The sequence below is a fragment of the Mytilus galloprovincialis genome, chromosome 4, assembly GCF_965363235.1.
Source record: "Mytilus galloprovincialis chromosome 4, xbMytGall1.hap1.1, whole genome shotgun sequence".
NCBI classification, from domain to species: domain Eukaryota; kingdom Metazoa; phylum Mollusca; class Bivalvia; order Mytilida; family Mytilidae; genus Mytilus; species Mytilus galloprovincialis.
The window spans coordinates 67,221,643-67,243,015 of NC_134841.1; the positions used below are offsets into that span (position 1 = coordinate 67,221,643).

The 21,373-nt window shown below is 30.5% G+C and overlaps 1 protein-coding gene across 5 annotated transcripts in view; it reads left to right on the forward strand.

The window, feature by feature from the left end:
* Positions 1-5,840: 5,840 nt before the first annotated feature.
* Positions 5,841-21,373, forward strand: part of LOC143072774 (band 4.1-like protein 3) — a 32,404-nt gene continuing 16,871 nt past the window's right edge. For 4 of the 5 annotated variants that reach the window (XM_076247869.1, XM_076247873.1, XM_076247872.1 and 1 more), the window contains exons 1-11: positions 5,841-5,967; positions 6,203-6,374; positions 7,518-7,625; positions 14,139-14,181; positions 14,959-15,034; positions 16,200-16,217; positions 18,197-18,241; positions 18,554-18,733; positions 19,770-19,857; positions 20,553-20,705; positions 21,140-21,237. In XM_076247869.1, the coding sequence (XP_076103984.1) occupies positions 6,255-6,374; positions 7,518-7,625; positions 14,139-14,181; positions 14,959-15,034; positions 16,200-16,217; positions 18,197-18,241; positions 18,554-18,733; positions 19,770-19,857; positions 20,553-20,705; positions 21,140-21,237 (929 nt within the window). In that variant the 5' untranslated portion in view covers positions 5,841-5,967; positions 6,203-6,254. The remainder of the gene's footprint in view (positions 5,968-6,202; positions 6,375-7,517; positions 7,626-14,138; positions 14,182-14,958; positions 15,035-16,199; positions 16,218-18,196; positions 18,242-18,553; positions 18,734-19,769; positions 19,858-20,552; positions 20,706-21,139; positions 21,238-21,373) is intronic. The other variant, XM_076247870.1, reaches the window with a different exon arrangement.

Below are 21,373 nucleotides of genomic sequence, written 5' to 3' on the forward strand. Positions count from 1 at the left end.
ACTTTATAGCTTGCTTTTCGGTGTGATACAAGGCTCCGTGTTGAAGGCCGTACCTTGACCTATAATGGTTTACTTTTATAAATTGTTACTTGGATGGAGAGTTGTCTCATTGGCACTCATACCACATCTTCTTTCTTTTATTTGCAAAAAATTCTAACAATAACTAATCACCTTTCGTTTTCATAGGTGTATTTTCTGTATTCGTCCGATTTTCACCAGCCATATGAGACTACTGATAGTTTTTACGTCACAACTATTGTAGCGTTTCTCTCACTGAACCTGAATCTATGCCTCACCTGTCGTCTAGCCGTTGTCAACAAATAAGATTTATATTTGACAAGGCCTGGTTGTTTGTACACTAATACTTTTGGAAAACGTTCATCTAGGGAATGAAAATTGCACTTTATCATGATTATAAATGTCTTGCGTACGGTGTGCTTTTATTGTTTTTCTTCGGCAACACTGAAACCTAACTATTTCGAAAGTCAGGGAGGAATTAATGCATATGATTTTTTTTTTGGCCAAAAGCTGGGACTATTAAGGTATAATATTCACAGCCAAAGGGTACCGATAAGAATATCCAGATTTATCAAAGTTAAACTTTTTTCTGAGGCAGTTGCGACCATAATTTCTACATATGTTTTAAGTGTGTCGAACAGGAATTGGAGAATAGTTTGTTATAAATCATGTCAGTACCAAAGTACTGACTACTACTGAACTGATGATTCCCTCGGCGACAAACAGTTGACTAGCAATGGTTTCGACCTAATGCTCGTGAATTTGAATAGAACTTTATTTTTCGTGTGTCAGAATCGCATTTCTTGATTCATGAATGATATAATAGATGTATGAAATTGTGATTTGGGGGAGGGGGGGGGGGGGTTGCCCTGTTGCCCAGGTCGGAAGTACCTGTTTTGAGACTATCAAAGTTTCGGATACCAATGTGCTCTATTATGTAATATGTTGCTTTTTTCTTCACATATAAGGCGGTATCAGATAGTTTGCTATGAAATAACTGCCGCTTTATTCTAACTTAAGTCGAAATAGCTATATATATATGAATGCTTAATATTTCATAGTGGTTTTATACCAGAAAAGGTGCGTTTCTGCTTTTCTATATAATTCTGGTGTTGCTTTTTTTTCTCTCTCAGAAAAATACCCCCCAAAAAAGAGCAATTGTTTAAGTAGACTTGAGGTGAATTTCTGACCCAATGGCTTTAATTTGCATGGAATATTTGCCACTGAACGTTAAAACGTGAAAAAAAAATAAACAAATCAATCCAATACACTTGATGCAAAGAAACACTGGTAGTGCTAAAGTCTATCCGATTTATACAAAAAAAATTGTCAGCCATTATTCCACACGGAAAATTAAGTGCTGCATAAATAAAAGAAGATGAGAGGTAATTGTCAATGAGACAGCAACCCAACTACAGAAATAACCAAAAGACATCGGCTAGAGGGAGACGTGTAATCTGCAACAATAGACAGCCTCAGGTGTCCTAAAAATATCTCACACGAGTGCTATCAGATTTATATTTTTCGTTCAACAATCCCTTGAACACCAAGGAACATCGACAGTGGTTGAAATGGCAATAGAGGTTAAACATGTGGCATATGAGACCGACAAACGTATAAATTTAACAAAACAACAAACTGCAGGGTCTAGATTGAGGCTTCTAATGCAGTAAACTAGAGAAATTGTATGAGGAATAATGGAATAATATGAAGGACATTGATTAATTAAAAGATATTAGAGAACTTAAGAATCAATGGTTCCACTGGGCTTTCATCTAGACTACAGGCCTTTTACAACGCGTTTAAAAATCTATTGAAATTTGCAGGATAAAACCTTTTTTTATTAAGATTGAACTGCATGCGACTGACAGTTGTTCTTCGATCACGGGACAACATTGGATTGTTCATGTATGTGATTGACAGATGTTCAACGGAGCTCGATTTCGGGTAACATGATGGAACAGGGATCGGTTATCAAAATACTAGATGATGGAACTTTCATGAGTGGTCCAAATCAGGGGTTATAAACGATAAAAAGAACATAATTATAGCACATGGAATTAAGCGAATATATCCCTTGTTTTCCAGTTTTCCAGTTTCAAATGCTAATGAATTGTTTTTATCAGAGGTCAGATAAACAACCAAATATGCATATCAGTTCAAAAGATAAAAGCAATTATATATATATATATATATAAAAAAAAGATGTGGTATGATTTTCAATGAGACAACTCTCCACAAAAGACCAAAATGACACAGAAATTAACAACTATAGGTCATCGTATGGCCTTCAACGATGAGCAAAGCCCATACCGCATAGTCAGCTATAAAAGACCCCGAAATGACAATGTAAAACAATTCAAACGAGAAAACTAACGGCCTTATTTATATAAAAAAAAAATGAACGCGAAAAACAAATATGTAACACATAAACAAACGACAACCTATGAATAACAGGCTCCTGGCTTGGGACAGGAACATGCAGATCTAGAATGTGATATTTTTTGTCATTTTGATACAGATCGTTGTGTCCTCTCTCTTCAAACGTCATTATCAACTATATTCTGTAGTCAAAGATTACTATAAATACAGTCTGCTGGAGAAATTCAAGGAAATATTAAGTCATTTTAGATTAATCTATCAGTAATTTAGTTTTGTCATATTAATTAGGGATATATAAAAAAAAAAAATGTTTAATATTCAAAAGTTATGACAGTATCAATGTTAAAAATACGAATGTCAATTTGCAACTTCAGTAGCCCAAATGAATTCTATCAGACATCTTTTTCCCGCAGATATAAAGATTTTTTTTATACCGACGATACCGTGCATAGTCATTTAAAATGAATACAGACTCAAACTGAGATTCGCTCCACCTTTACTTGCGATAGTGTATTCATTCAAACCGACAAAAACACGTAATAATTTATTTCAATGCCATGTTCTCTATAAATTCTTAATTGATACGCGTATTAGTTCTTGGAAAATATGGACTGGCGGGCGATTACGAGGTGCCGAACAGTAGGTTTGTACAAATAATTTCAAATTAAAAAATGATAGAGGCCATGGACTAATGTCAAGATTATTAGACTTGTTATTTGCTTGTGACTGTCACTTTCAGAAGAATGCACCCGTCCCCTTTTATTTATCTACTCCTACCACAGCGTGGCGACAAAGCGAATTTAGGACTTATATTATATATTAGTCCAAGCATACATTCTGATGATTTCTTTGATTTATTTTTGCCTTAATTGGATTAATACATCATTTTCTTCTGTTAATTGCGTGTTAAAACTTAAAAAGGGAATAGCATTTGAGAATACACAACTTGAATTGTTTTACAGTGTCATTTCGGGGCCTTTTATAGCTGACTATGCGGTATGGGCTTTGTTCATTTTTGAAGGCCGTACGGTGACCAATAGTGTTAATTTCTGTGTCATTTTGGTCTCTTGTGGAGATCGAGTTGTCTCTTGGCAATCATACCACATCTTCTTTTTTTATATTTCCTTGTTTCGTTAATTCATATGTGTATACAAAATCTGTTAATAATGATCAATTATGATATATCGTATAGATTTTGTTTTTGTTGTCTTAAAAGTTCATATGAAAAATATATGATGATATTTTATATGAATTTATGTAACTAAAATACCAGTAAAACTGGAAAGACGGTTGACGTTTGTCATTATGACGTTAAGCACGTAATTGCGTCAATGCACTGAAATGCGACAGAGCAATTTGATAAATAGCTCTTCTATGAAATCTAAATAGTTCAGCTTTATGAAATTTATATCCATAGATTAGGCAGGTATTACTGTTTCCAAACACATAAAAAAATATTCTTTAACTTTTCATAATAGTTTCAAATAATGATACAAATGTTGCCAAAACGTAAAATATATACGTGTCAGACGTAACAAATTATTCGCAAAATAACTTTTGCGGGAATTTTTGTGGTCTAAAAAAAGAGTTTAAAATCCGCGAAAATTCGCATGAATGATAAACGTCATCTATAATTTATTATGTCATTGCTGCTTTTTGTGTTGATGGAACGGTCAAAGCTGATTTTTTCAAAAATAAATAATCCTCGCCATGGTCAGGTTTCGGAAAATGGTAAGTTATCAAAAGTTATCGCTTTTTAAAATATCAGATGATATAAAATTTTGATTTCATAAATTATTCCTACAAAAGTGCTTAGATAGACCATTTCAAATCCGGAATTTGACAGCACTCACACCACAAATAAAAACGCATTGGCTTCGGGAAAATGTCTTGCAAGATTGTCCATTGTCGAATTTCGCCGCTTTTTACCAAAACACTGTCAGTTTCAACGTCATTATATTAAATATTCCATTTGTAGCATACTAAATAGTGCTTTTGCGTAATTGTGCTTTCACCCCACAATACGCTAACATATTTTTTGATAAGCTGTTAAGTCGAAATGACTTCGTTTTTTAACAAATCAAATGTCTTGCAAGTTTGTCCACTGAACAATTTTCTTACGTTTTGAACGTTTTCGATTCGGGACGCTATACATATATGTATTTTCAAATTATTTCTAAAAGTTTATTCTTTGTTTTGGTGTTAAACACCACTACATCATGTACATGTATAAACGACATTTGTTGTATTTTATTGGCCTGTCATCATAGGTAGGAGAAGCCGGACATCAGGCGACCTTAAGTTAAAATATTTGAGTCGAACAAATCTTGCCACGAGTTTATCTTAAAATCGCCGCAGGCTTTTTATCACTTTATATGAACTCATTAGGCCAATCACCCTCCTTGGCCATCGAAATTGAAAGCAGTTCGTATTATCATATGATATATGAACGACATTTCATTGTTTTTAGATAACAAGCACGGTTCGATTTCATGTTTTAAGACCATAACATATCAGATGAATATAATTATTTTTCACGCAATCATTCTCTTTCTTGATTTAATTACTCCGTTGTAAACAATAGAAGTCTTTTTTATTAAAATCCTTTCACTTATCATCACACCCCCCCCCCCTTCCCTAAAAAAAAAAAAAACACAAAAAAACAACAACATTTAAAAAAAGATGAAAGATAACAACACAAAACACAAAAACTATGTTATTTAAGCAATATGAATTGCTTCCTCCCTTCCCTCTCTTCTTAAATTTAAACGGGTGACCAATGCATTATATAATATACTACATGTATAGGCACTATTTTCTCACCCAAATACCTATTTTGTATTGTTTATTTTTGCTTGAGTTACTACCAGTAGGAAATATTTCATACATATTCAAGACTTTGAAGTATCCATATCAATCAAAAATGATTACAAACAAAACGAACAAAGTATACTCGATTACCGACGTAAAACGTCAATTTTTTACGTTACCAATTGGGACGCAACATCGTGCGTAACGTCTTTATAGAATGATAAAGTTATCAAATCGATTACGCATTGTGATGATTTCGTGATTAATTTTATTGATTTTATTAATCACTGAAACATTAGTTCCATGGACATTATAAGTTGGCTTCGAGCAGAAATCAGATACTAGTCACAAGAAAAACCAATGTGTCATCAACAAATCCGTGTACTTTTAAATTGGGACAAAAAACACGGTTTTATAGTATACCTGCATGACTGGGTATTACATAAAAAAATAAATCGGCATGTGTAATTATATTAATTTATTAATATTCGTACGTCAAAAGGTAGCCTGGTATATATAAAAATGTATTTCCAATATGTTCAAATGATATAGTAATTTTCTGTTGAAGCGAGAATTAATTAAAACAATTCGTTTTGATTAATTTCACTCAATATTTTAAATCCGTATTCTATCATACCTGAGTTATGACATCATTTAATCATAGGTGGCGCTAATAATTGAGCGTTAGGCTTGACATCTGAAAGGATATAGAAATGTTTACCTTTTCGAAATTACTGACCTAAATTCCAAACCAAGGTAGGGGCTGGGTCTTATTATATTATTTGTTCATATACGCAAGTATGATTTGCCTCTGTATTGGCAATGACTTCAGAAAAGTTCGATTTTATATGTAAACAATCCGACATTTTCACCTGCACATGCAGGTAAATTGTTCAATTGGCTAAAGGACGGCCTCAATATAACACTCAGTGTTACTGGCAAATAAAGACATCCATAAGTTGCAGATATATATTTATTGTTTTTATTACAGGTAACTTATTTTATTTAAAACCGGTGACCTCACGAGAAAGTTGTAAACAATCATGGCCAACGTTGATAGTCCGGAGAAAACTCGACGCCTTGCCCAAGCTGCCAGTTCAGGAAGGAGTGTAATTTGCAGAGTTTTATTATTAGATGGAACCACGTACGACATTGATGTCGATGTAAGATAGCAAATTTGCAAAAATAATTAAATATTTATATATCAGGAAGTGTTCGTTTGTTTTCACACCTGGGTAAATCTAAAATGAGAATTTCTACCACAAAAACGAACTTATAACATGCACATTTTGGTAGAAACAAAAACAGAACTAATTGATTCACCTACATCATACCTAATGTGGTAAAAAGTTACCTTATTAAAGTTTAAATATGCAGTCCCAAAGTAAGTGATCTACTAAATAAGTATTTTTAAGCAAAACTTTGTTTTATAACTATTTTTTATATAGAAATTTATAATAAAGCAACTTATAATATGAATATATTTTTATAATTTTATTGGTGATCCTCATTGCAAATAGTATCTTTACATCATTATACATACCTTTTATAGGAATAGTGCTACACATTATGTTTATTTAGTACACAAAAAAAAGATTATGTATGCTCTGAGACTACTTAATAAATAACACAGAGATTGGTCACTACCGATAAATGTAATGTGTTATAGTACATGTAGTCTCAGGTACACTATAATGATTGATTAATTCCAATGATCTCTATGTATGTCATCAACGCTTGTTGCTCAGTATAACTACTAAACTGCCACAGTGTTGATGCCATGTGGTACAAAAAGTCAATGTGTGGCTCAAACTCAAAAACATATTAACATGGTCTTGTCCTCAGATGTGTCTTTAATACTTGGCGCTGGACATTACACACTTATCCATCTGATCATCATTCACTACCAACATGATTCTTTTTTGTGGAACTTTCAGAAAGTCTCAATTAACAGCATTCAGTGAACAGGATGAATCTTCCTTTTTTCTTCTAATAATGCTTTTTGATTTTCACAAAGCAAAATTTCTGCAAGAATGATAAAGGGAGGTAGATATTTTATGATTGTAACTTAACTCCTAAACCAGAAATTTGATTTTGATTTTTGGAGATTGAGTTTTGCATAAGGTTCTGTTTTTTTATCATACACTTTAACACTTATTTACCTATTACAGATTTCAAGTATGACATTTGAAAAACACTCAATATTTGCTTCAAGATTTTGATAATTGTGTTAGAAATGTGTTCATAATTATCTCAGACTCTTAAGCTGAAGTTATATTGACCATATTTTTCATTTATTATTTCAGAAAAAAGCAGTTGGTTTGGTGTTGTTTGATAAAGTTTGCGATCATCTTGACTTGTTAGAAAAAGACTATTTCGGACTGAACTTTATTGATCCAAAAACTAACTTAGAAGTAAGTCCAACCTTTATTTTAAGGAAACAGTGTTAAAAATTCTATTGACATTTTTAAATAACTTATTAAAGAACTTAATTAAGTTTCAAGCTTCAGTAATAAATAGACTAATAGTGTACCATACCCAAAAGATCATCTGAAAGTAGTTCTGTAAACAGTCTAATTTTCAACAAAAGAAAATTGGCAATCCTTAAGAATGACAACCAGACAGAACTCTGGAAAATTAACATGAATATTATGCATTGCAAAATTGTTCAAATTTTATGTTTTATTATATAATTATATACATGATGATGTACAGTTAACAGTTAAAAAAATCGTCAAAAAGAGTCTTACAGTACACAGGGATGTAATCTCATACTCCCAACACTTATTCTGGTGTAACACAGTGTCACACTGTGAAACACAGATTTCTCTCCCAAAAAACACCAAGTAATTACTCCCATCTGGGAGGGTTTTATGACCTGTTAATTGCAGGTAAAAGTAATAAAGGTCAACAAAGCATGACTGCATGGTCTGACAGTGACATGTTGTCATGCGCATGCGTCAATAAGTGTGGACGTGTTTTTGTCAGGATAAAAATCTGAGGAAAATTTGTGATTTTTATTGAATTATCCAACTCCATAGACACTATTGAGATATATAGAAGTAAATTAGAAGCACATTAGAGGTTGTGAGTACAAAACATTGATAACACATTAGCGCATATATTTGTAAAAACTTTTGGTTAAATGCAAAACTTTGACCTTGCCGTTTTTGATCCACTCAACCGTAAATCGGCAGATACATATGTTCAATCAGTGATGACTTCGAACAATATAAAAACTACAACAGCACATATTCATTCTGACATGAATAAATATATTTATGATGAATGCGATAAAAGTATTCGTACCAAAAGGCACTTATCAAAAGACTCAAACACACCCTATAATGTTAAGAAGCTTAAACCAGTTAGTGACGACATGATTAACCTAGATATTTTACAAGATGAGTCTGAAATAAACATGGCCCAGCTTAAGGACAACGATTGCCAAGGTCAGTCGACGAACAATGAGCTAGGTGAATTGAAATCGTTGGTAAAGGGATTAGCAGGTACAATGAACAATTTTTGTGAGATGATTACAAAACGCATTGATGATTTTGAAAATAATATACCTAATCAAATAGCAAGTATGATTGACAAGAAAGTTACCATTGAAATACAAAAGGTTCAAAAACAGTTTCAGACGGAAATTAAAGGTGTCACCGAAAAAGTTGAATGTATGGAAAAATCATACGCGGATATAGTTAAACAAGCTTCGGTTAATACGGATATAGACAACAGTGAAAAGTGCCGTATTGTAATTAGGAATATACCAGAATCATCTAATGAAAACGTAGAAAACAAAATTAATGGTCTAATCCGTGATGGGCTTCACTTAAAAGATGTAAAAGTTGTTTCAGCGGAACGCAAGAAGTCATTTAGAGAGGGAAAAAGTGGTGTTATTATTGCATCCCTATCTTCTTCATCTGATAAGCGAAAAGGGAATCAAAAAAATCTAGAAATTATAAGGATGTGTTTGTGGAAAATTCTATTCCATTGGCCCAACGTATATTAAATAGTAATCTTCGCAATATTGTGAATGCTATTGGTGATGATAATCTTGAAGTGAAAGGTAGTCGTGTTCAATTTAAATCCCGAAAATATTGTCATAACAAAAATGTCGATAGTGCAAATAGTCAGTCACGTGATATAACCCGTATTCCAGAAAATGAGGAAATCAATAGGGAATCAAACGGCATGAATCGAGGAGGACATAATAAACGAGGAAGAGGAAATAAAAGTAATCGTGGATACCGTGGTCGTAGTTAGGTTTTATGCGGATTTTGGAATGTAAACGGTTGGAATGATGATTTTAAAAGTGATAAATATAATCTTTTAGTGGCTTGTATTAATTCTCTTGATGTGGATATATTGGGCATTGGTGAAACACATTTAATAAATTCTAATAGTATAAATATAAAAGGATATAAATGGTACGGCCATAACCGTAAGAATATTCATATACGTGCGAAGTGTGGATCAGGTGGTGTTGGATTTCTGATACGCCAAGAAATTGTAGATGTCTTTAATATTCAAATTGTGAATGATGCCACAGATGGAATTTTATGGGTAAAACTACAGGATAAACTATGCTTGTCGAATATATTCTATGTTTGTGCAGTGTATTTGCCACCTGAGAATTCAACACGAGCTGTTAACGTCCATGATTTTATGGAGACACTTATGACACAGATTTATACGATACCAAATGGTCATGCATTTTATATTTGTGGAGATTGGAATAGCCGCTGTTCTGACTTCTCTGACTTCATAGAGGGAGTAGATCAATTACCGGAGCGGAACATCGTTGACTTTCAGCACAATTCGTATGGCAGTGTCTTTTGCGACTTCCTTATTGATGTGAACTGTTGTATATTGAATGGTCGTAACTCACTTCATAATGACTATACTTTTATATCAACCAGAGGCTCAAGTGTGGTTGACTACTGCGTGCTACCATATGAACAATTAAAATCTTTCAGTGACTTTACAGTACGTAGAACTACTGAGCTAATTAAGAACATTGGTATGGTGGATAAATTTGACCTGCGTAGGATTGTTCCAGATCACTCAATTTTAACTTGGTCTATGAGCTTGAATTTTAACTTTGTTGATAATATTAGTTTAAATGATCATGAGCCTGTGAGAAAAATTAAATATAGCGCTGATAATATTCCACAGGACTGGCTTTTTGACCCCACTGTCATAACTAGTATTGATAATATTATTTCTTACTTAGAACATAGTGAAACGACACAATTTGCCATTGATGACATGTATGATAGCTTTGTAACAGTGATGAAGTCTGAGATGTCACAGAAATTACCATGTAAAACTGTTTTATATAATAGTAATAACAATAAGCCTAGGCGATGTCAGAAGCCGATGGTGGACTGACAACTTAGGCACTTTATGGAACGATGTTTGTAAAGCAGAAAAAGTCTGGACTAAATGTAAAGGAAATACCAGTAAAAATTTACGCCATATTTATGTGGAAAAAAGAAAACTGTTTGACAAAAGTGTCCAGAAAGCCAAACGTCAATATTGGTTTTCGTCGCAGGAAGAATTGATGAACACTGCCAGCAACCCAAAAGAATTCTGGCGAAAGATCGGCAAAATCGGTGTGGGAAATGAACGTCAAAACAATATACCAATGGAAGTAAAATTAAGTGATGGTTCCTTATGTAACAATCAAAATGTAGTAATAGATACATGGAAGAATAGTTTCTGTGATATGTTAAACCAAAATCATAGTAGTATTAGCTTAAATTCAAACCAGGTTATTTTTGATGAATTTTTAGATAATGTAATTTCAATAGATGAGGTTTATAAAGTTTTAAATTTGTCTAAAAATGGCAAATCACCTGGGATAGATGATATTCAAGTTGAATTGTTTAAAAATAATACTGCTTTGAATGCATTGACACATATTTTTAATATTTGTTATGATTCTGGTAAAATTCCATCTTTGTGGAGTAAGGGTATGATAACGCCAATTCCAAAGTCGTCCACTTCTGACCCACATGATCCAATGTCATATAGGGGAATAACTTTAGCCCCGTCATCATATAAACTTTATTGTGGAGTACTTAATGCTAGACTTACAAGTAATCTTGATGATTAAGATTGTTTAAATGATGAACAGAATGGTTTTAGAAAAGACCGTAGCACTATTGACCATTTGTATACATTAACAACTATCATTGAAAGCAGAAAATTAAAAAAGCTTTCAAATTTTTGTGCATTTATAGACTTTAAAAAAAGCCTATGACTGGGTTAATAGAGGCTTATTGTTCACCAAACTTGAGTCATTGGGTATAAGTTCGAAAATGTTAAAAGCATTACATGCTATTTATAATAATGTACAGTCATGTGTTAAAATAAATGGCCATATGACAGAATGGTTCAATGTAAAGTCAGGATTAAAGCAAGGGTGCATTTCATCACCTCTTTTGTTCAATATTTTTATTAATGATCTTATTGATGAGGTCAAGAGGTTAAATGTTGGCATAAAACTTGATGATGATATTGTTTCTGTACTTGTATATGCAGATGACATTGTATTTATGTGTGATAATGAAAAAGATTTACAAAAAATATTAGACATTTTAAGTCAATGGTGTAACATTAATGATCTTGTTGTAAATTTAAGCAAGTCAAAAATTGTTCATTTTAGACCCCAGTCAGTACAAAGAACAAAGTTTCAATTTATGTTTAATGATAATAGCATAGATATTGTAGAAAAATATACATATCTGGGACTAGTGTTAAATGAATATTTGAATTATATAGATATGGCAAAAGCTGTTGCTAAGTCTGCCAGTAGGGCATTAGGTTTGTTAATTGCCAAAAGTAAAGCTAATGGTGGTTTTGAGTTTTCAATTTTTACAAAACTTTTTGATACACTGGTTATGTCAGTTATTGAATATGGTGCCTCAATATGGGGAGCTAGGGAATTTACATGTATTAATGCAATTAAAAATAGAGCCATGAGATTTTTTTATGGGTGTTGGAAAATATACCCCAAATTTATCATTATATGGAGATACGGGCTGGATGCCATGTATAATTAAACAATGGTCATGTATTTTTAGAAATTGGTCAAGATTTTTGAAAATGAATGATACCAGACTTAATAAAAAAGTGTTTTTATGGGCAAATAGAATATGTAACAGTAAAATTAAAAACTGGAATTTTAGAGTTCATAGTAAATTTAGAGAACTTAATATTGAAAATTTTGGTAATATAAACTGTACTTTTAGTAAAAATGATATTAAGAATATTGAAAGTAATGTTTTTGATATGTACAAGAGAAAATGGTGTAATGATTTAAACACAAATGAGCGCAGTAAACTGCGTACATATAGATTATTTAAACAAGAATATTATAAAGAACATTATTTAAGTGTTCATATGCCAGGAAAATATAAAAGCGCCTTTGCTAAATTTCGATGTGGTGTGGCGCCAATAAGAATTGAAACAGGCAGATATGAAGGGGTTTTAAGTGAAAATAGATTTTGTTTTAATGATTCATGTATGCAACAGAAACTCATTGAAGATGAAAAACATGTTTTACTCAAATGCCCTTTATATTCACATGCAAGACAAGAGGCTTTTACTAGAGCAGTTTCTTTTAATATTGATTTTTTAGACTTAAATGATGATGAAAAATTTATATTTTTATTTACAAATGAAAATTTGTGCTTTTATTCTGCCAAAATCTGCCATGATATTTTAATTCAAAGGAAGAATGTTTTATATAGATAAAAAATGTTTTGTATTTTTATCGAGCTGTCCTTTTTATGTAAAAGTCTCTCATAACTCTTTTGAGAGTGGCTCTCGAATGTTTTTAAGATTGTTTTGTACTTTTAATTAAAACATGTTGTATATATTGTATTCATGTTTGTATTGTACATGTAGAGAGGTGAGACTATAATAAAATATTTGATTTGATTTGATTTGACATATAATTACAGGTCAACTATTATCTCACTTCTTCCTGTTTCAATGATTTCCTATTTAGTTTTATTTATGAAAGCTATAATAAAAAAGGTTAATGAAATGATTTTTGAAATTTTTATACAAATATGTATTTTTAGTTTGGAAAATTATTTACATTATATTTATATAATCTTCCTTTATTTCTTATCATTTAAATTTCGAAAAAAGAATAAATTCAATTAAAATATATATGTCTTCTATTTTCTATTAATTATACTCCCCTTACAGGTGATGTTTTGTTTGTTTTAATTAATTATGTTTCTTAGGTATGAAAAACCAACACTGTCAGAAAAAAATGTTGAATACAATTTTAATAAAGTTGTGTGCAGGATTCTTTAATAAAATCAGATTATAATATGTCTTTGATTAAATTTAACAAATCTCACACTTTTCATCACTTTTGTGACTGTCATTTAATGACAGGAAACACAAGAAATGTTTATTGTAGTCATTAACTACTGGCACACTTCAAAGGTAAACATAGCAATAAAAATCATGGTGTTGGGAGGAAATACACCAAGGTAATATACAATTTAGGAGTTTTAGGGAGGAATTACTCCAAGTTTCTCCCAATTTCCTCCCAAGATATGGAGAGTGTTGCTGGAGTTTCTTGGTGTGACACCAAGTTTTTACACAGTGTAGGGAGTATGAGATTACATCCTCTCTGTGTGTACTGTATAAGCGAACAAAATAAAAAAAATATAAGCAATTGCAAACATATATTAATTCATAATATATAGGACAATATTATCTTTTCAATCTTGATCGATGTTTAGAAAAATGTACAGTGAAGTATCGTGTGATTTGAGCTCTAAAAAAATTCTTACAATTGTAACATGTCAATTTAGGAAATGAAATATGTTGTATTATTTAGTTGACATAAGTTTTATATAAAATTCTAAATATGTTTGTTTTTTAATTTTCAGTCATGGTTAAATTTAGACAAGAAAATATCAAAACAAATGAAAGGTAGTGTATACATCAGTTTTCGTATGTCTTTGTGAGGGGTCTCATTGGAGGTTCTGATCCCCAATCCCGCTTCCACTGTACGTTAGCAATTCTCATTTTTTTTTTGTAATTTCCCGTGTCCTGCAAGACTTCATTTTTCGTTTTCACGGCACAATAATTTGACTTTCACGTGTCACGCTTACAAAAAATAGGCAATCCCACATCTCACTTAGACACCAATGGGACCCACTTTGAGTGTCAACTGTGGTGAAATGATAAGCTGAATAGTAATGATTTTAAATTAAACCATCTGAAAGAATAGATTCTTAGCTTAGTCAAAACTATGCAATACCAAGATCATCAGGTTTACTTCTGCATACCTGATTTGTAAACACAAATTCCCAATATTTATATTTAATGTAGGATTTGAAAGAAAAATGACAGAATTATTTCAAACCATTTAATAAGGATTGTTTCAAATAGCATTGCATGTATTTGAAAAAGTGTCTGAATTGATCCCAACTGTTTGAAACTCATAATTAATAAATGCATCTCATAACTTGTACCATGTTATACCTTTTAGATGTCTGATTATTTGTGCCTACATTTTGCATTTGTTTTCAAACTTTTTTATATAGTTGACTGAAGTCATCACCTTATAAAAGTTAAGTTAAGAGGAGAGCTAAAAGTTTACTATAATGTACAAAGATACAGTAAAACCTTGTTATTATAAATATCATTTGTTTGGAAAGATACATATGGATTTTCTTGCTTTCATGAATTCATTTTGCTTTTTAGATCAAGCATGGCATTTTAATTTTGAAATAAAATTTTATCCGACTGATGTTCACCAGCTGCATGAGGATTTAACAAGGTAATGAATGTACTAATATATTAAAGTTGTTTTGAATGTTATGTAAATGGTGTTGATGTATTAATGAAGAATTTAATTTGACTGATGCAGTAATCTTAACCTTTAAATTAGATTTGATGAAAATAGGATTATTTAATATTTTGTTTCTGTCATAATTCTGTATATCACATATCTCCCTTTATTCATATTTGTTGTATTTAGTATGAACACATTTTTTTTTATTTACCTTTTTATTTTCACTGAAAAGCAGTTTGTTTTGTTATATGATTTGCTGTTTGAATTACTTAAAGTGTGTATATTTTAACATAAAGATCTTTAGATATGGCATGTCTGGAATGTATTTGTTGTACATAATTTCTATTTTGATTCCAGAGTAAAAGAATTTAGAAAAAAATATGGTCTTGAATCAGGCCATAAAATAGCAATATGCTTGTAAGAAACCAAGGCATGACATTTCACATAAATATTATCAGTTGAAGCACCCTTAGACCTGTCGTTATTGACAAAACGTTGGTTTCTGGCCATCAAATTATTATCTTGGTTTTCTAATCACATACTGTATCCATTTGTTACAACAATACCAATTACTTTAAAAAGTCTACACAACTTCACACTTCTCATAAATATTAAATGAATGATTTTGTAGCTCACCTTGTTCCATGAATCTTATGTTGCATATTTTTCTTTAGAATATGACTATTTATGGCACATGTATTTGTATCAAGAAGAAGTATAAATGTTTAATATATCAGAATTTTGAAATCATAATTAGGAGTCTCTTTCCTCATATTAGTTAACATTAATTTGTGCATAATATCTGAACTATCTGATTGATTTAATCCACATGATTGACAAGTTTTTGGTTCATTCAACCAATAAAATAGCTATACCTGTAGATTTTGTGTCTTGTTTGTATTTCTGTTGTGTTGTTAGTTGCTGTTTTATGGAGGTATACCCTTACCTAAATGACCAATTCTTCTCATAATAAAATCAATAGTTCAAGAAAGTTTCAGTTGGAAAAAGTCTTAAGAAATCAACCATTATAGGTTGATTTTTTAAGTCATTATATCTGTTGTTGTAATGTGGTTTAGCTAAAGATGTTTTTTTATTTATATTGGAATATTTACATGTGATTTGATATAAGACACCTGTGTGATTATTATAGGCAAACAGCTGTATTGAGGTACAAGTATTCTAGATAACCAAAGTTATTACTAAATTTACAATATTTTGTGTCTTCTTTTTTTATAGATACAAGAATAATATAATTTTATTTTCAGGTTTAATAATGATAAAATAAAACTAACTTAACAAAACACATGTATAAATGTAATAAGTATTGTTTCACATTTTCAAGCATTATGTTTATTTGTTAGACTTTTGAAAAATTTATAATGCTGTTCCATTTATTTCACAATTTCATTAAAACATTATGCCACAAAATAAAAAAATATAAAAATTAATAAGATGCTGAACATCATTTTTTTATTATTATGCAAGATATTTTCAGAAAATAATTTATACATGTGTTTTGTTTTCATGATAATTAAAAAGTTATTAACATTAAACTAAAAGGACCACTGGAAAGTGAATTTTTAAATAATAAAACAGCAATAATAGAAATATTTTGAAATTGTTCTTTGGGATGAAATTTAAAATAAGCATGTGGTCAGTGGATTGTTTCCTTAAATAAAAATTACAAATTTACTGATCTTTGGTGAATGTAATCCATAATGCAATGTTTTATTGAAACACATTCATAGTTATAGAACTATTTAAATGTGCAATGGGTCCTGTCTTTTTCTAACATCACCAAATAAGAAAGATAACATATATTCAGGATTACTTCATATGTACATACTTTTAAAGATGACAATAGTATAATCAGGATTAATTGATAAATTATTAAAGATGACAAAAGCATATTCAGGATTACTATTTCTAAAACAGTATGAAATGTATCATATATTTTCTATTTCTCTGTTGGCAACATTATATATTTAACAGATGAATATATATTTAAAATGGTCCAACATGCTTGTTTTTGTTGCATAAATTCCTTTTAAATTACCATTGGTTTCCCTTGAGCTGTTGACAACTTAGTGAAATTGTAAAAGTATATTCACTTATTTGAACCAAAAAGAACAAGTAAGAAAAGCTCATGTTCTAAGAGAGAAAGAAAGATGTTTATGCACCACCTACGATAGTAGAGGGGCATTATGTTTTCTGGTCTGTGCGTCCGTCTGTTCGTCTGACTGTCCTGCTTCATGTTAAAGTTTTTGGTCAAGGTAGTTTTGATAAAGTTGAAGTCCGAACAACTTGAAACTTAGTAGACATAATCCCTATGATATAATCTTTCTAATCTTATGCCAAATAAGAGTTTTTATCCCACTTTCACGGTCCATTGCGTGGGGAATCCATGTACATAATGGACACATTCTTGTTTTTGGTGAAATTGAGTTTTTTATTTGTAAAATTCAACAAGACAATTTAACTTTTGTAATACATGTACAAGAAAGTCATGATAAACAAGTTAGTATAAGTACACAATTGAATACCAATGAGCTATTGGATAAGTCTGATGTTCTTTAGAAGTCTGTAATTATTGTCTATTATATTTGTGATCTGATACAATTTTGTCTTTCCTGCTTTAAAAGGATGGCAAATTTAGCGTATTGTATAATTTGGTTATATAAGCTTGAATAAATTATAACCTTTTTGCTGCTTGAAATTCCATGTTATAAAACATTAAATGCACATCAACAAATCTGTTCAATATTTGCAATAACATGTATAGGAAAAATTCTTTACCCTTCAATTTCACTTCTATAAATAGTAGAACCATGCATTCCATGTGCACTTTATAAGCATGTTGTTAAATATCTCTTCATTACATAAAACTTATTTGCATTTTAAGAAAATGAGGAGAATAATAAGCTATCCTTTATATGACATTCTCAATTTAAGATTTTATAGTATGAATAATTTGAAAAAGAAAATTTCACAAGAACGAAATATTGTACAAGACTTGTAAAACTTGGGAATATTGGTAATATCCATTCACCTGTACATTATAATTCCTTATTAGTAATAAATTGTTACACAAAAAAGGAATGTAAATTTTTATGGCTAAAGTTAAATTATTTTTTTTTCTTTTTTCAGGTACCAGCTTTGTTTGCAAATAAGGAGAGATATTGTCAGTGAAAAGTAAGTGATTTTGGGAACTAATGTGGTGGTTTGTATTATATCTTTTATTTAAGAAACTCATCTGTAAATTAAATGTCCAGTTTAGTTGAACTTGAAAAAAAATAGGTCTTTGAACATGAATTTTAAAAAGTGCCAAAATTATTTGCTCAACAGCATTCAAAAGTATCAATTCACTATTTGGTCGTTCTTAATTTTAGTTGTTTTGTGAACTTTTGTAATGAATACAAAATGTTTATTTCTGCTCAATATATAGTATATTAGATAAAAGAAAATAGCTGTCAGCTTTTAAAAATTTTATTTTTTCCTTTTCAGATTGCCATGTTCATTTGTAACCTACAGTTTATTGGGGTCATATACAGTCCAGTCAGAGTTAGGAGACTGGGAAATGGAAGAATTTGGTCCTGGTGTAGATTATATTAAAGGAATGCGATTTGCACCAACACAAGACAGAGATTTATTAAAGAAAATTGTAGAACTACACAAAACACACAAGTAGGTTTAAATGCTATTGCAGAATAATCAAAATGAGGTACAGAAATGTAGACTTAGAAGGAACACACTTAAAAAACAAAAAAATTACAAGCGTCAAGTTAAACACTTTTGTCAATAAATGAAAGATTTTTTTTTATGTAAGCAGTCTTCATAAGTATGAAGGTATTCAACTATTTTATAAAAGTGGTAAAACAAATCATCACAAAAAAAAGAAAATTGATGTTATTTCATTTCAGATAGGAAAACCAAATATTCTAACGCATGAATAACATGAGAGATATTTTCTCTGTGTTGATTTACTGAATTATTTACTTATTTTATAAAAAAAAAAACCAAATAATCATGACTTGACAATATTTCCTGATTTTCCTTGTTTTCTAATCTTTGAACAATTCATGTTCTATAAATAGTAGAACCATGCATTCCATGTGCACTTTATAAGCATGTTATTAAATGTCTTCATTACATAAAACTTATACTAAATTCAGTTTGTCTATACATTTAGTAGTTTTGTTGTTATCTACATTATATTGGTTCATTTAGATTTCATGTTGTAAATACTTTATTTCTTCTAAATATGTTATTTGCAATTTTTATACGACCGCAAAAGTAGAAAATGTTTTTTACAAATGAAATGAATGATTTTTTCAAATCAACAAGTTGCTAAAAACTTTCTATTAATATCTATATTTTAGACTTTTCAATATCAAAATTTTTCGTTAAAGAATTATCTCACATTTTATCTCAAACCATTTATATTGCAAATATTTATAATTATTAATATTACATGTTGTTCCCAAACTCTATAATGCTCAATTCTTAAATAAGCATATTTTTAGTTTGGTATGAAAATGAAAAAAAATTGAAATCTTTTAAAGTTTTAAGCAAAAACATAAAAAATATACACTTCATTAAAATTTATGTCAGCAGTTAATGTCACATGTTTCAAGAAGGTTTTATTTTTAAATGACTTATCGACTTAGAAATGAAGTTGCTTTACATTCTTTTATGTAACTTTTTTTTTTTTTAATTTCAGAGGTCAAACCCCAGAAGAAGCTGAACTTCATTTTCTAGACAATGCCAAGAAGTTATCTTTATATGGAGTTTATCTTCACGATGCAAAGGTAAGCAATTGTTTTAAATGAAGAAATAACGGACTGGTTGACATGATCATGTGATGCTATGGCCTTTTTCTATCTTTCAAAATGTACGAGAAGTCCTATATACTACAGATATCAACCTGTGAGTTGTTGCAATTTAAATTTACTATAAGTAAGTTCATAGTTTCATGTACTTATGAAACAAAGGTCATTTGAACCTTCTTTCGAATTTGCATGCATTTTACAAAAATACAAGGGATGCAGGTCATGGGGTCAATAGCCAGATGGGTAAAATTAAAGACTTGAAAGTTGGTATTTGCTGCTATTTGTTGAGCATGCAGCATTTAAGAGTAAGAGCAGAGACCGGTCATAGCTCAGAGTCAGAATCTTACATTTCAGTGTGGTGACATGTCTACCTACTGACTGCCAACTCCTGAACTAACATGTTAAAAATCTTGCTCAACATGGACAGATTTAGTACAAAGAAATGTTCATATCAGATCAACATGTTTCTGTCCTGAACATCTTGAATATCAATTTCATTTGTCACATGACTTTAAACAGCCATTCATCTTCTTCATCATTTTACAGTAACAAAAATACTGTCTGAAATGCATAAAATGATTTTGTGATTGAAAATGTCAATACATTTGTTATGGATTATCTAGTCTGCTGGCAAGATATTTATAAAATACTGCATTTTAAAATATATTTTTCAGGATGGAGAAGGTGTTGACATACAGCTGGGTATTTGTGCAAGTGGAGTTATGATCTACAAAGATAAATTACAAATCAACAGATTTGTTTGGCCAAAGGTTGTAAAGATGTCATACAGAAGAAATAAATTTTATATCAAACTGAGACCAGGGGAGGTAAGTCCAACTTCTTTTCTCTATATCAGCTGCTTAGACACCAGTTGGGAGAACTCAAAAAACATGCAATGATTTTCACACTTAAAAGATGAAAGTTGCTTAACAATATAAAATTTCTTTTCAATTTATTTATTGCACAGAATAATTGATTTGTAAGACATGACGAGTCATTATATTGTTCTAAAAACTATCAAATGTTTATAAATTATATAATTTAAATGTGCAAATAACTCCATATTTTGTATATATATTTTTTTTTTTGGAAAACATAATTTAAAGACAAAGACCAAATTCACATTTATTTTATTGTTTTTGCTACCAGGATTGATATTTATAATTACCGTTATTGTTCATGATCGATACAAAAAAGTATTCATATTCTTATTTGCCCATTAGTTTTGTAATAAAATGTACTTACTAATTTTTCTTTTCAGTTTGAAGATTTTCAAAGTATGATAGCATTTAAATTACTCTCAATCAAACATTCCAAGAGACTGTGGAAAATTGCTGTTGAACATCATTCATTCTTCAGGTATTTATATTGGAAAATTATCAATGGTAAATAAAAACTTGAGAAACTTTATTAGATGAATGTGGTATGATTGCCAATGAGACAACTCTCCACAAGAGACCAAATGACATAGATATTTACAGCTATAGGTCAATGT